This window comes from Oculina patagonica, chromosome 4 (genome assembly GCF_052425735.1).
Source record: "Oculina patagonica isolate OP01 chromosome 4, crgOcupat, whole genome shotgun sequence".
NCBI lineage: Eukaryota > Metazoa > Cnidaria > Anthozoa > Scleractinia > Oculinidae > Oculina > Oculina patagonica.
Genome location: NC_135761.1, coordinates 54,529,541 through 54,545,136, shown reverse-complemented (window position 1 = coordinate 54,545,136; position 15,596 = coordinate 54,529,541). Strand labels below are relative to the sequence as shown.

Genomic DNA, 15,596 nt, shown 5'->3' with positions numbered 1-15,596 from the left:
GTCAAGGGCTTGTCTGAACAATGCATGCAAATTTTTTTTGTGTGTGTGGGTGAATGTCCCACAGCGTCAGACTTATGCAAAATCAACAGCTTTTTAATGATATAATAAGCAATCAATAAACATTACAAGTGTGTTAAGTAAAATAATTTTATTCAGTTGCTAAGTTAAATGTTCGTTGACAACGGCGGACATCTATGGCCACGGTATCCAAGGTAAATTGTTCCTTGACAACGGCGGACATCTATGGCCACGGTATCCAAGGTAAATTGTTCCTTGACAACGGCGGACATCTATGGCCACGGTATCCAAGGTAAATTGTTCCTTGACAACGGCGGACATCTATGGCCACGGTATCTATGGTAAATTGTTCGTTGACAACGGCGGACATCTTATGGCAGCGCGGCGTCTGTCCTTTGATGACTTGACAAGTTTTGGTCAATTCGGGTTACGCGTAACCCATTTGCATTCCAATTAGGCTTGTAACTTGGCCGATTTTTGTCAAGTTTGGCAAAACGCTTTAGTTGTATCAGGCTATCGTTAGACATCTACAAATGAATCATTTCGATAAACTGAGTTAAATCGTCTTAATTTTGATCGAAAAAGGTTTGATAAACGTCTTCAAGCTTCCGATATACTTAACCTTGCAATAAAACTTCACACGACCAAGCATCTGATTGTTGTCCGTAATTGATTCGGTTTCGTGAAGCGAAGGCACGAATGGCTGATGTTAAATATTATAATCGGACCCTCGTTTGTCGTTTCCAAATGATTCATGTCCGTAAGCTGTGTCTTTGCTTCTTTTTCAATGAAGGTTTGATAAACGTCTTTATACATCGGCCATGCTTGCTTGTGTAATACAAAAAAGCTTATGTGAATAATATATAGTTATAATTTTAACTGTGATTGGTCACAAAAGACGTCATTACATCGGGAAATAACCTATTAACTAAAAATAGTAATGACGCCTGGTGAATAAAATTACCGTGATCTTATATTGTTCTTTTATGTGCTAGAAAGTTCTTAGCTCAATATTTCACGGTATATTTACATGTTAGTCAAATTAAATATTGTTGTTGAATAAATCATAGCTCTCAAAAAACACATACAAAGAGTTTGAGTTGTTTTCCGGCTAAAAATATTCAAGATGAAAAAAAAAACAATTAGATTACGTCAAGGGGGTTTCCCACGTAATTGACACAGGGTAAACAATGACTTCCTGTGTTACTCAATAATTTATGCACTAACCGGAGCGTGCAAGTTTTGTTTAGCTTGTTAAAACGTTTGCGACAACACTGCTGTCTAGTTTTTTTAATTTTTCAATCAGCTCGTCTGTTAAAAAGATTGTTATTTGTTTTTCATTTTCTTTTGTTTTTTTGTAGGTTGTAAACGCTTTTCCACGAGATCTTTTCAAGTTTTTCTTTACATTCAAGTTAATTTCTCCAGTTCTCCCTCTTCCCATCTTCGTTTACTCAATAAGAGCATTTGTTCAATAGGAATTGTTTCTGGCACAGCAATTAAAGGTTGGTTGTAATTTAATACAATGGCGCCATACAACGATTGGTACACTGTCGGGTCCGGTGAATCTGCTTCAGGAAGTTAGGAATGTGAAAGCCACTCACATTTTCCTCCTTTTTTTTTACCATTTCCACGCCTGCTTTCCCGATTTTTTTGTTAGTTTTAACCATGCTTTGCATAAAGATTGCAGCTTTCTTTTTCTTAAGTTTTCTGGGATTAAACGTCTTTTTTTTTGCAACTCGTTTCGCGAGGGGGGTAAGAAAGGCGTCTTGCGTTCCGCGCACACATGTAAATTAGGAGTTGTGGACACAAATTGTGACAAGGAGCGAGGCGAGCCTGGGCGAGCCGAGCGAGTTGTCACGGTTTGTGCCACAACTCCTAATTTACATGTGTGTATTTCCATTGGGACCACATTTCATTGGGATTAATTGAGTTATATACCATGTATACCGGATCCCAATTTTGTGACGCAACATCATTTCGAAAATGATTTCGATTGAATTTTCGAAAGTTCCTATAAGTTATAGTATTGTGTCCACCAGATATTCCATTAACGGATAATTTTCTGTAGGCAAAAACTAGGCTATGGTCGCTAATACTGATATGACAGACTCCCGAGCATACAATCTTATCAGGACAATTGGTGTAGATCACTTAATGTCAGTCAGGTTCCCAAAGAGTGAAAGGGGAGGGTAGCCACAACCTGGGAGCCCATTAATTCTTGCCTTGAAGCCTGGGGCCCATCGTTTTGCTGTTTGGAGCTCTTTACTGCAGACCGTGGAGCCTTGAGAATGTTTGTCACAGAGCCCGGAGCACCATTTTTTGAGGTCCTGAAGCCCTGGATTACATCCCGCTTTTCTGGGCCCTTTAGGACCCTGTCCTGTCCAATGTTGGACAACGGAATGCGTGTGAACTCCTTGAATGGTGGGGACGGAGAGCTACAACATGACAACAAAAGTGTACGTGTGTGTCATAGATTGTGGGCTTATTTATTTCAAACTGTACATATGACTTTGCAAAGCTCATGAACTACAAATTCTAGCAACAAGTGTTTTTGCACTAGCTCTGAAATATAACCTGATACCAGTAACATATTGTTAACACATATTGCGCAAAATCCACGTGCATGATGCTTTCTTGACATTAAAGCCTAGAAATACATAACTAACCAAAGTACTAATAAAGTACTTTTAGCTTTTTATTTTTAGAACATTATTCTTAATTTTTAGAACATTATACTTGTAATTTTATATTTTTTACCTTTTTAACTTGATTTTTAACCTTGTAATTAGTTTTATTTGAGGACCTCCCTGAAAACCAAAACTATAGCAAATAATACAAATATTTCTTGTTAAATAATTAAACATTGTTCTTTATAACTTTTCTATCATTAAATAAATGCAAAACCTGTGTACTCAAAGCAGACAAAACATCAAAAAAACTAGGAAACAATTCAATCAATTGAACAAATCCATAACTGAACTGTATTTTGTTTTTCTTTTAACTGATCTTGCAGGTTCATTACCGCTGCCGAAAGTGAGCGACAAAGTCAGCTGCGTCTTCCCAGACAAGATGAGTTCAAGAAAGGACGTTCATATGGAGACTTGCAATGTAGAAATAGAAATGGGAATAAAAATGAAATGCAAAATTCGTTGTCATAAATGATGCGTCCTATCGACATGCTATGTAAAGAGGTCAACTGTCAGTCTACCATCAGATAAGCTAAAACTACTGACTTCAAATCACCAAATAACAATGATAATGAACAAAGCGTAGTGCGCGTAGTGTAATCGATAGTGCTTATATTTCAGACTGAGGCCTGGCTACCCAGCGTGTCAAAGGGTGGTAGCTATGCACTAAAGGCGCCTGTGATTAACACTTTCATGTGATTGGCTAGATTCCCCCTAACAAAGTCAACAGTCTTGCATACCATGCTTCACCCATCTCTTTCAACCACTTTTGTTAGAATTATAATTTCGTCGTTTTTTGGAAAGGACGGTTAAGAAGTGGCCAAATTTGAGGAACGTACCTGACCTAGAAAGAATATAGTCTTTTTCTTCGTTTTTCCGCATACGTCTGTTGAAACAAAATCGCTCTTCGTGAATGAATATAGAAAAGGATGAAGAAACGACTGCACGCTTCCCAAAATTTTGTCATTTGGGATGGAATCGGAACATTGACTTTAGTTTAAATGTACTGAAGCGAAAGTATTTTTTACAATAGTTCTTTCTGCATGCCTTGAATACCAAATATGTAGGCCAAAGTGTCAAGAATGACAAGAACCTACTTCAATTTGAACGAGTTGCTTGTTCTTCAGCTTTTGGAAAGGTGGTGTTTCTCTCTTGGTTTCGGTCAATTGCAAATTTTTTATGGCAAAAGGTTTTAAATGTCTCGGTTTTGTTGCTATAAAATAAGCCTGTAACCGCTGTTCACCTTTTTCAATACACAGCATGCGTGAAAGCGGGAGGATAAATTTTTGGCTCGGTTGGTTTTTATATAAAACACTGGGGGAGAGGGCAACCATCCTACAAACGGCAACTTTTCTTTACAAATAGGCCTTAGGTCTAGTCATAGTTGGCGATGAAGCTGATTGACAAATGGACAAACAAGTAAGAACGTGGTGCTCACTGATGATGGCCGTGAGATACGGTCGAAAGTTTTGAATTTTTTATTAGTTAACTTAATTCCGAAGTGAAGGATGAATGAACTAAGTCATTAGAGAGATTTTAATCTCGTGTTTAAAAACACGACGTTATACGCCAAACGGCAAACGCGAGCTTGCCTTTCATTTCGTTGCCTTTTTAACGAATTCTAAAATTAATCCCTCATAAAAAAGGAGGGAAATTTCACATTCAAGACGAACACAAAACTAATCTTTTTCGCGTACGAACGCCAAACGGCAGACGGCAGAAGTTGAATTTTTGCCGTTCGCGGGAAAAATAAACTTCATGCTTAATCTCTCTATTTATATGAACCGTCTGGCCACGTTAAACTGATCTAACGAACCATTACGATCTTACTCCAGAAAATTTATGTCCTTTGTTTGCATCTCTGTGGTGCTTCCACTAAATGATGGAAAAATTACACCAACACCCATGCTGTTGTTTTTATCATCATTGATTTACTTGTAAGAAAAAACAAACAAAATTACCGCTATTTGGCTTGTTTACATGGTTTTATTGTCAATTCGTGCCTTTGGTTTACGGAAAGTCAGTGAAATTCACCTGCATTACCGGGAGGCACTGTTCTTCTTTACGCAATGTTGAAGGCTTTCACCCCTGTTTAAAAATGATGGATTTTTAACCTTTCAAAGCAGGAAGATCTCCTAAAACTTTGTTTATTGGGCATGTAAGCAACGAAACCTTCATACAAATCTTTGCTATTCGCCGCCTTCTTGGATATTTTGCAAAAACACTTGACGCCAAAAAGGTCACGTGATGTCTCTTCTTAAGCTTGGTTCTCATATGATCGTCCCGATCGTCTCTGTCGCTTCTGTCGCTTCAAAACGTTTGCTTGCTCCAATCACCTCAGACTTTGCAAACGACAGAAGCGACAGAGACGATCGGGGCGATCATATGAGAACCAGCCTTTAGAGACTCACATAACAAAAGAACGGTCTCGCTTTTCAGTCTCGTATGCCTCTTCTATCATATTTTCTTTTCAATTGAACTTAGAGATAATTATTGGTTTTTAGGATGTAAAGAACAAAATTAACCGTCCACGTTAACTGATCTAACGAACCATTGTAATCTAAGGCCAGAAAATGTATGTCATTTTATTAAAAGTAAAGCCAATTTTGGGTTCACTTTGATGTAAAAACTTGTGAAAGTTTTCTTTGTTTTGGCGCTATTGTTTCCTGCTCTATTGTCTCAAGGTTCTTTGTTGTCTTGGTCGTTCTTTTTTTTAGGTCACTTGTGAGTTTCACAGGTTTTTCAACGAGGATGAGCCCCAAAGTTTATCGGTAGTTTCTCCGTAATGCCACTAATTGATGATTGAAAAATTATCCAAAATTCCATGTTTTTTTTTTTTATCAACAACAATTTAATTCTACACAAAAAAGCAAAAACGTCGTCCAATGCTTACCTCTTTTTCAAAAGGAGTTCTAATGCACAACCTTTCAAATAGAAAATAATTTGACAATGAACGTACATGTAAAGATCTTTTCCATATTATCAGGGTTCGCTATGAATTAGAGGTAAATGGCATCTCGAAAATGGCTTATTAGCATCTTAATTTTTAGAAAACCAACCCGACAAGACTGATCCACAGAAAGAAAAGTTGTTTTGCGTTTAAGTTTTTTCTACTTAGGATCAGCACACGTTTTACCTCAGCTGTTGTTTAAAAGCAGTCAATCTCCTATTATGTACTGCTCTTTAATTCGTGTTTTCTACATAATGAAATTTCAATAGGCAGAAGACAAAAAAGCTCGTCTAGACGAGAGTGCTATTAAAATTCACAGCTGAAACAAGTGAAAACAAAGTTGATTGTCGGCGGTATTATTTGATGTTCAATATCTTAGCTAATTATAACAAGGTAATTGCTGTCCCAATCAGCACCAGCTCTTTTTAAGCCTCCTTAGGGAGGAGACCCGCCATGGCAGAAGGCAATTGAGGAGTTTCTACACAAAAGGAGGAGTTGAAAAAAAAAAGGAAAAAGAAAACATTGAGGAGTTTCTACACGTACTATTACATTGTTTCAATTGAGGATTGAAACTGGCCGCCATGGTTCCTTCTGATGACTTCTTTGAGCTGGATCCAGGATTGGAGCTGCTGGCTGGGGAGCACGGAGGTGTTTCATTACTTCTTCTTTGTACAATTTCTTAGCTAACAAGGTAATTTTGCTTTCCTTTAGACAAAGGACAGACGTATTTTGGTATACACCTAATTGCAATAACGTTGTCATAGAAAAAAGAAAAAAGTAAATAGGAATTAATTAGCGTAGTTTCATAACTGATAGCATTTACAAAAAACTCACGAGTTTTTATCTGCACATTTTGAGTCCACTTTTTTATGCTGTAACAAGATAAATTGATTAATTCGTATTTTGAGGCTTTTTAGGCCATTTGTACGAATAAATTGTATGCATCCGCCTAATTAATTCCTTTTGGACTTTTTCCTTTCTCCTTTTTCTATGACAACCTTACTGCAATTAGGTGTATTTCAGTGATTAAATTAGGATTTTGAATGAGCTGACAGTGGAAATTATAAACAATGCTTCGTCGTCAATATATGATCATTTTTGAAAAAGAGGAAAGCACCTCAAATTCATTAAAGTCCTCGTTAGCCAAATAAACATTTAACACAAAACAATAAAGATGACAATACACGAAATGCCTTTAGTTCTTACAAATAATGTACACCTAATTGCAATAACGTTATCATGTTAAAAAGAAAAATGAAAAAAATGTAAATAGTAATTAATTCACTCAATCATCACAACTAGTAGTATTTTCAAGAAACTTACGAATTTTTATTTGTACACATATTAATCGTGTAATGAGATAAATCACGAGAAAATAAGGAAAGATTGATTTTTTGTATTTTGAGGCCATTTCTTTGGGTCAGTTTCTTACGTGCGCCTAATTAATTCTTTTTTGACTTTTTTTCATTTTTCTTCTTTTCTATGACAACGTTATTGCAATTAGGTGTACATTATATATTTATGTTAATAAAACCCTTTAAAAGAACTCGCAAATGCGAAGTTTTTAGACATTTTTCATCTCAAGACACGCGCCTTGTGGTATCGAGGTCTGAAGTAAAAAAGGTAAGTTGAGAATTTTGAGAAACTGGTAAATTATGTTTGAAAATCATAAATCAAGCTTCTGTTCAGTGAATTTCATGTTAAAAACAGGAAGTTGGGGGGTATCTTCGGGAGCTCACGAAAAAGAATGTTGGGAAATTTTGTCTAACTTGAAATTTGTAATCTAGCTTAATCTACGTAAACATCATTCAGATCCGTTCCCCGTTTCGTTTTCAGTGAATTTAATTCCTTTTTTAACTTCGAGATTAAAGACGTTCAATATTAAAAAAAATATATTTGAAGGATAACAAATACAAAATCTTTAATGAAGCATTAAAACACAGAAAAGTATGCAGTGATATTTTTCCTTAATTTACCGTAAATCTCGTAGATCCTCGTAGTTATCGGCTTATGAAAACTGTTCGCCTCTCCGGGCTGATATCATAATGTCCACGGACTCGCAGCAGTGTAAATTTTCCTGCGAAATTTTCGCGCAAAAATTTGCTTGTGTATCTGGATGAGTCACGCTGGTAGGAAAGAAAGAGTTTAGAAATGGCGCATCGGGGTGGGGAGGCATGGAGTGAATATAACGATCAATCGCTCGTCAAAGATAAGATAAGACTTTATTTACCTCTCCAAAAATGGTTTTTCAGGGCAAATTACAATAAAATGTTAAAAATGTACAGCTAAAAAATAAAATCATTCTAAATATTAAAAAGAGTTACGTTTAAAAGGGTTCTATGTTTCAATAAAATTCTTCCAAGCGCGACGTTTTATAGCATCCTTAAAAATACTCAAACTATTAACATCTGTTAGGGTCCTTGGTAGTTCGTTCCAAAGCCGAGTAGCTCTGAATACAAATGACTGCTGGCCTGTAGCTGTTTTGAATAGCGGGACATCCAATTTGTTTCGGTGTCTTGTATTTATAGAATGGACGTCAGCTCTAACAATAAATTTGCTGCGTAGATATGCTGGGGCTTGTCCGTGCAAACATTTATAACCAATACGGCGTCTCTGACTTCAAGCTGCCAAGCAACCGGCAACCAATGGAGTTGCTTTAACGAACGATTTCACAGCTAAACTCTCAGTGCAAGCTCAGAAAAATGACCTCAAACACCAGTTAGCTAAGACTTTTGTTAAGCTATTCGTTTACTTTCACAAGCCTCTGAAACAATTGAAATTGAATTATTTTGTTCACATTATTCAAGGTTCTCTCTCTTTTCCCTAAAGCTAATTTTGTACTCTTATAGTTGATGTGATGTCTTAAACGATGTTATCAACTCAATAAATGTAGATGTAGATGTAGAAGCTTACTTGCCTCTTGTTACATCCCTTAGGGACCAAGAAAAGTCTCATTAGTGACTAAACTATTTTGAATCCGAGAAAAGCAGCTAAAGGGCTGCCGAAACTTAGGTGTTTTTTACATCTACTTAGGACAGATTTTAAAGTCTCTTAACGTAAGATTCTTATGTAACTAAAAACCCGGATGAACAATGCAAAGACTGACATTTGCGGCAAACCAAACACCGGTTAAGGTAATTTCTCTTTATAAACTACCATTTAATAAAGACGGAAAGAAAAGACACTATGAATAAGCTGAAGTATCCAGAAATGTTTTCAAATAAGTAAAATAGCACAACATTTGTTTTAACACTAGATACTTAAGTTCCCCTCATTTGATTCCACTTACGGGGCCAACGAGAAGAGCGCCAAAAAAGGTAGGTTAGTTCGGCGATTTCTAGGCTCTCGCCATAGAAAGTTCACCAAAATAAAACATTGTACGTTTACTGGATTCAATAGTCCAGTCCTTGAACTCTCTCTTCCCACGTGCACGCGCGCGAAGAGAGAGTCCAGATAACTTGCATGCGCATGCGCCAGTATTTGGCAGCACTTTTGAAAACGCGCGCGCACAGATAACGAGTTCAACTACGCGACCGTGTACTAAAGCAGGATCACCGGAATAACTTTAAAAAAGCTTAATTTCCTGTCAGTGTCTACTAAAAACGAAGGGCAAAAACACAAATTGCTATCCGTCAACTATTCCTAGTATTTTAAGATAAGATAAGATAAGAACTTTAATAGTAATCTCCCCATAGGGCTTTTCAGAAACTATTTACAATAAAAAAAAATCTACTTAACACTAATATTTACAAATAAAATTGAAAACTAAATAAAATAATGATTAAAAGTTTAAAAGAAGATGATCCCTAAGCTTTGATTTAAAATAGTACAGAGATTTAGCGTTTTTGGTTTTAATATCAAGGCTGTTCCATAGGTTTACGGCTCTGTATGTGAATGTTCTTTGCCCTGCTGCGGTCCTGAACAGTGGAATTTGCAAGCTCTGGTGTTGGCGGGTTTTTCATCCATGAACATCAGACCGTTTACAAAACTTGTTGCTTAAATAACTGGGTGCTAAATTATTTAGACATTTGTACATTAATACTAAATCTCTAAAGGCTGCTTCTTGTTTATTGAATTGATTTTGGATGCAATTTAGCACAGTTTTTTTTTCTTGCATTTATTCGCGCGCGTGGTCGCGTAGTTGAATTCGTCATTTGAGCGAGCATTTTAAACCCAGCGCGCGCGTCCCAAACAAGTGACACCACACTCCTCGCTTCTGATTGGTTCGTTTTGAGCATGCGCATGCTAGTTATCCTGGACTCTCTCTTCGCGCGCCTGGGTTCAACCCCCTATAAAGGGTGTGCAGAAGAGAGAGTTCAGGGACTGGACTATGGATTCAATTGAACAACCTCGATTACTGTGTTACAATTTTCTACTTTTAGTCCTTTTAGTCTCCCAAGCAGCATCAAAAAGAACGATGAGGTCACTTTTGGTGGTCTTCGTAATTGCTCTCATTGTGAGTGGAACTCACTGCGGCAAAAGTAAGACTGATTTATTTCTATAAATTATCATGATATTAAAATTACCGTTTGAGATGACCAACACCTTCTTGACGTGTCATCCATTTTGTTATAGGGAAACGCCCAGGGAAACGCCCAGGAAAAGGTCCAGTGAATACTGAAACCAGCGCCACAGTTTGTGAAGGCGACTCACACAAGATCAGTTGTCAGGGAAACCAGAAGATTGAGATTACTGCCGCGGACTTTGGAAGGACCGCGAAAGACGTGTGTCCGGCGTTTTTATTGGACTTGAACACGAACTGCCACTCGCCGAGTGCCTTGGAAATCAGCAAGAAAGAATGCGACGGCTACACGGAGTGCACTCTCTATGCAAATACTGATGAGTACGGCGAACCGTGTTTTGGCACCAAAAAGTATTTGACGGTATGTCAATATAAGACGTTGTAAATGTCAACTTTCTCGTTAACAGTTTTGTAATATCTGGTTTCTCCTTTTCCTAGATTGCATTTTAGTGATCATTTATACTATCCAACTTCTTTATATATTTTTTTGACTGATCAACCTAGATTTCCTTAGGTATTTGTGATCGTTCCGATGTGTCTTTTTATATGATTTAAAAGCTGGTGTGATCCCATACGATGAGCGGCTCTTGTAGAAAATGTCCAAACGAAATTCAAGTTCTACTAAACGAAGCTACGTAAAGGCTTAAACATTGCTATGGATTTGGATATGTTTTCCAACAGGAGCACCCAATAGACCGTTTCGGTAATTATCTGTTCGGAAGACTGTGCCTGTGATTTTTGGATTAAAGTTGGGACGAAAACTGGAATTTTTCCAGCTCAAACTTTCGTGACATGGGAAAAGTAATGTCTTTTGTTTTCGGAGAGAGAAAAATGTTGTTTTCGGTACAAAAAAGGCCAGCTACGATCTTCGAGAAGGCAATAGCGGCTCGTAAATTCGGGTAATTATATTTTGTTTCCTAAAATTTTCTGAAGATTGAAAGTTCAGCTAGCGAATCCGGAGAGATACACTTTTCTTAGCGTTCAAGACTCCCAATGCTTTGAATCGCACGAAAACGACACTAAATACGTAAAAACGGTGTTCCGACACCTATAGTAAAATTTGCCCGTTGGTTGCCCTTGTTTTAAGGCCACTTTGATAGATTAAGAGTTACTATACATTTAGCTAGAAGTACTAGTTTGTGGTAGTGCAAAATGAATAATACATAATTTCAAATCATTAACCTCGAAATAGACAATAGTGTCGCCAACTTTTTTCTTATACTTATTTCACAGCTATAATTTTTCTGAACTGACAGGTTTCTTTCAAGTGCGTAAAAACCCAACCAAATGTCCTGGAAAAGGTTCGCGTTTGTGAAGGAGATCAGCAATCAATCGCTTGCCCCGGCAAACACAAGATTGATATCGAGTATGCAAACTACGGCCGTTTGAAGGGAGGCCATATCTGTGGTATCTTCGCCTGGACAAAAGATTGTAAGGCCGCGAACTCCTTGTCGATTGTGAAGGAGGACTGCCAGGGCAAACGTAGCTGCGTGTTGGAGGCCAACAATGGCAAGTTTGGCGATCCTTGTTTGCTCACTCAGAAATATCTTGAGGTTAGTAACGATGAGCTTTTGGGTTTAGTCCTTATTTTGAAAACGTCCATAAACAACAAGGCTTTCAAAGTAGTGTCAATACCATGCATAGTAAAGACAAAAGCATTAACCTCTATGGAACTTATGGTATCGTTTTAGTGCTTAGTTTTAGAAATATAACATTTGAAATGTGTGATGTCCCAGATGAACCTGAACATTTTATGGCACGTTTTCAATTTGAATTATTATAATTATTCAGAAACAGTATCTAAAAAAGAAGTTTGAGTGAAAGGAAATAATATTAATGGAAGAAAATATTTACTTAAGGTGCAGTTTTTGGGCAACCACATACTAATTTATAGGAACAGTCAACTCCCGCCTTGCGGACACCTCGCTATTACGGACACCCCGTCATTACGGACAGAAGTTGAAGTCCAGGCGAATAAGAAACACTGAAAATAACTCCTGCTACTACGGACTTTCTCTATTACGGACACAAAATTGTGGTCCCGAAGGTGTCCGTTTCAGTGAGAGTTGACTGTACTCCAAGAGGGCTGCGTACAAATTATAGGTACAATTGGGAAAGCAGTATTGCTCCACGCAGCGCTGATACTAGAAGCTGGACACTAAGGAATCAACTCCAATAAAATGTATCTTTTTTTAATTTATTTGATTCGTAGGTCGAAACAAATTGGAAAATAACGAAGGATTTCGTTTTGACGTAAGACCTAGAAAGGAAATCGGGACCACGAGGCAAAGAAAAATTCATTGACCTTGGTGGGACTCGAACCCACGTTTCCCTTATTTGATCTTATATGGTTGTATAGATCTTGTAATAAAGCAAAATTTTGGGTCTACAGATAAGCGTTTCTCTTTTTTTATCCTGTAACCTTATTATATTTTGTCTTCTCATGCAGGTTCATTACCGTTGCCGAAAGTGAGCGACAAAGTCAATTGGGGGATGGTTGACAAGATGAGTGTAAATGCAATGTAGAACTAGAAATGGGAAATAAATATGAGAATTCATGATGGTTAATGTTATTTTTCGAGTGAAAAAAGTAGAGTCGACTGCAGCACTTGTAGTTATTAACATTAGGACATCTCCGTACAGCAAACACTGTCTAACCCTCCCCCCCCCCCCCCCCCCACCCTATGGGACAGGCACGCCTGCAGGGATATCTGTTGGTTGAACGCAATCACAGAAAACGAATAATCAAACACCGCGTTGTTGTTTAGCAATATTGTGCAAACATGTTTGATTGAACGCCTTCCTATGTGTCATAAAGCCAAATCTTGTATTATATGTACAGTACGTTAAATTTAGAAGCGTCCTTTCAAAATTAGTTAAGAACACCAGAGCGGCGAACAATGACTAACTCCCTCTCTTCTGTTATCATGCTTACGTCTCAGAGGAATAATAATTGGCGGCTTTTTCACTTTGCAAGGATAATACCGCCACTGTCACTGACAAAAAAATCCAAAGGAAGCCGAAGGGCTTTTTGCAATCAACGTAAAAGAATCATTGATAACTTATATTCGGTCGAAAATAGAACAAATGCTAACCAATTCTTGCGACAGCTAATTATGAGTAAGAAAACAATCTTCGTTGCTGTCGACAAACGCTGGTTCTATATACCGTTAGTTTGGCAAACTAAACCAACTCAATAGTAAAAAAGAAGCACACATTAAACAAAGAAACACAAAGCTGAGTCCCTTGTGGACTCGCCGGAATATCATTATTTAAATCATTTAGTGAAGCAGATTAATGAACAATATTGTTTTAGAGTGCTTCTAGCTGAGGTATTGAAATCAGTTGTTAAGTCTCACATATTCAATGCGTACTAATTAACTGGAATTTGTCCACTTGAAGGAAAGTCTTTTATAGCAAGATCCTCATAAAATATCATGAAATAAGTCAGATAAACACCTCGAACGTTGGTATTTATCTCTTACCAGGTAGATACTTACCACACCTAGCGGCCTAAAATTGCCGGCATTTGAAGCCTTTGACTTTGTTTAAAATCAATTACTTAAGTCCCTTGTTGGTTCGAACAATGAACAAACATACACAACAATTGTCAAATGCCTTTTTCATTTTACATCGACGCTACATCTTTGCTTCGAAAACATATCAGATCGGCGACAACCAATCAGCATTTGGATCCAGCAATATGCCAACATATTGAGTTGACTGACCCACCTTCCTGTTGGTGTCACATTAGGGCAAATCTTGTATTATACGAACAATATGTCAAAAGAAAAAGCGCCTATACAAACAATTTAAAGCCACTAGTACATGTACAGCGAACAATGACAAAAATTCCCTCTGTTTTGTTATCATGCTTACGTCTCAGAGGAATATAACTTGGCGGCTTTTTTCGCTTTGCCAGGATAACACCGCTATTGTCATCGACAAAGAAGTCCAAAAGAAGGGCTTTTTGCAATCAACGCATCTAGTAGCTTATTATTCGTCTTCCACAGTTTCGTAGTACTATTGTTAAAAAACAATAATGAGTCGGAAATATTTTTTAATTAGGATACCTATATAAAGAGCAAATAGTCGCTCTTATTCTCAAACCAGTGAGTTGATCAGTTTGCTGCTGCTTTTAAAGTGGATCCGACTTCTTCAAAGGTAAGTACTAGTCCATTCTATAACCTAGCTTGGAAATACAGCTGCATTGACGGATTGACCACAGAAACACGCACCGGCCATGCCAGCTTAAGGAGAAAACCTTGGTGACCATTCTGGCAAGTTGAAATGTGAACACAGCGCAAGCAGCGTGTTTGGAATGTAACATTATTAAAGGGCGTATTCGCGCTTATGCAAGCTGCGTGTTCCTCTGGTTGGTTGGTGTGCGGGATTTAGCTGATATATATTTAACCAATCTCATACGCAAAGTTTCAAAGCTAAACAGTCTTTACTAAAATCTGAATTTGCGTTGCCTGCGTAGCTGGCGATATTGTTGAGTTTAGCGCGACAAGCAAGAGGCGAAGTCGCGGCTTTGCCGCTTGCTTGTGCGCGCTAAACCCAACAATACCGCCAGCTACGCAGGCTAAATTTGCGCGACCATACGCGGTTTTGTTAATGAGCAGATAAGAGAGATGACGACAAACACGATACTGCCCGGGACATTGTTAAAGAAATCGCAATTGTCAGGGCTTTACTGAATTGGGTTTCTCGCGAAAGTCAAAATTCAAAACGTTTCTTTTATATTGAGTCGTCGAGAAACTATAATCTAGCTTTTGCCAATTTCTGCAGTTTTAGCAATGGTAAATCGGCAAATTTACGGCCTAATTTAGTATTCCAGGTAGCTTAAAAAAAAAACAATTCGCGAACTGATCCAACTCAAATAATGCCAGCCGGACTATAGTTTGAAAAGTGTTCTTTAGAGGACCGGTAGCTTTTATCAAAGCAAGCGGAGGAGAGATACTTTCTTCGTGTATTTTAGAAGAGGTACCCGATTCTCCGTTAAAGTTGCACGCTTTTAATATGCTTTTTGTAAATAATTGTATTCTATGTAGGAGTCGACAACTAAAACTTATAGAACTTCTCTCGCACGCTTTAAATCGCCAAAACAAACGCATAAAAACAAACTTAAACATTGCGAAAATATTTCTACTTCATTTTATTACAAAGAGGCAGCTGTAAAAGCAGTTTCTGGGAGGCTTCAATATTCACAATAGCAATTTCCCCCGCCCGTCATGTTAACTTCGAGTACGCCCCTGGGAACCTGTTCTACCGGTAAACTGGCAAATGACAAAACAAAAGATCAAACAACAGAACAGTATAAAAACAAAGGAACAAAGGAAACACTAAGATAAGTCCCTTGTGGACTCGCTGGAATTCTCGTTATTTAAATCATTTCATGAAGCACGATTAATAAACA

The 15,596-nt window shown here is 37.7% G+C and overlaps 1 protein-coding gene across 1 annotated transcript in view; it reads left to right on the top strand.

Moving 5' to 3' along the window:
• LOC144650702 (L-rhamnose-binding lectin CSL3-like) overlaps positions 1-3,157 on the top strand; it is a 48,051-nt gene extending 44,894 nt beyond the window's left edge. Inside the window, exon 5 of the mRNA XM_078510437.1 lies at positions 3,032-3,157. Coding sequence (XP_078366563.1) covers positions 3,032-3,055 — 24 coding nt within the window. The 3' untranslated portion in view covers positions 3,056-3,157. The remainder of the gene's footprint in view (positions 1-3,031) is intronic.
• The last annotated feature ends 12,439 nt before the right edge of the window (positions 3,158-15,596 follow it).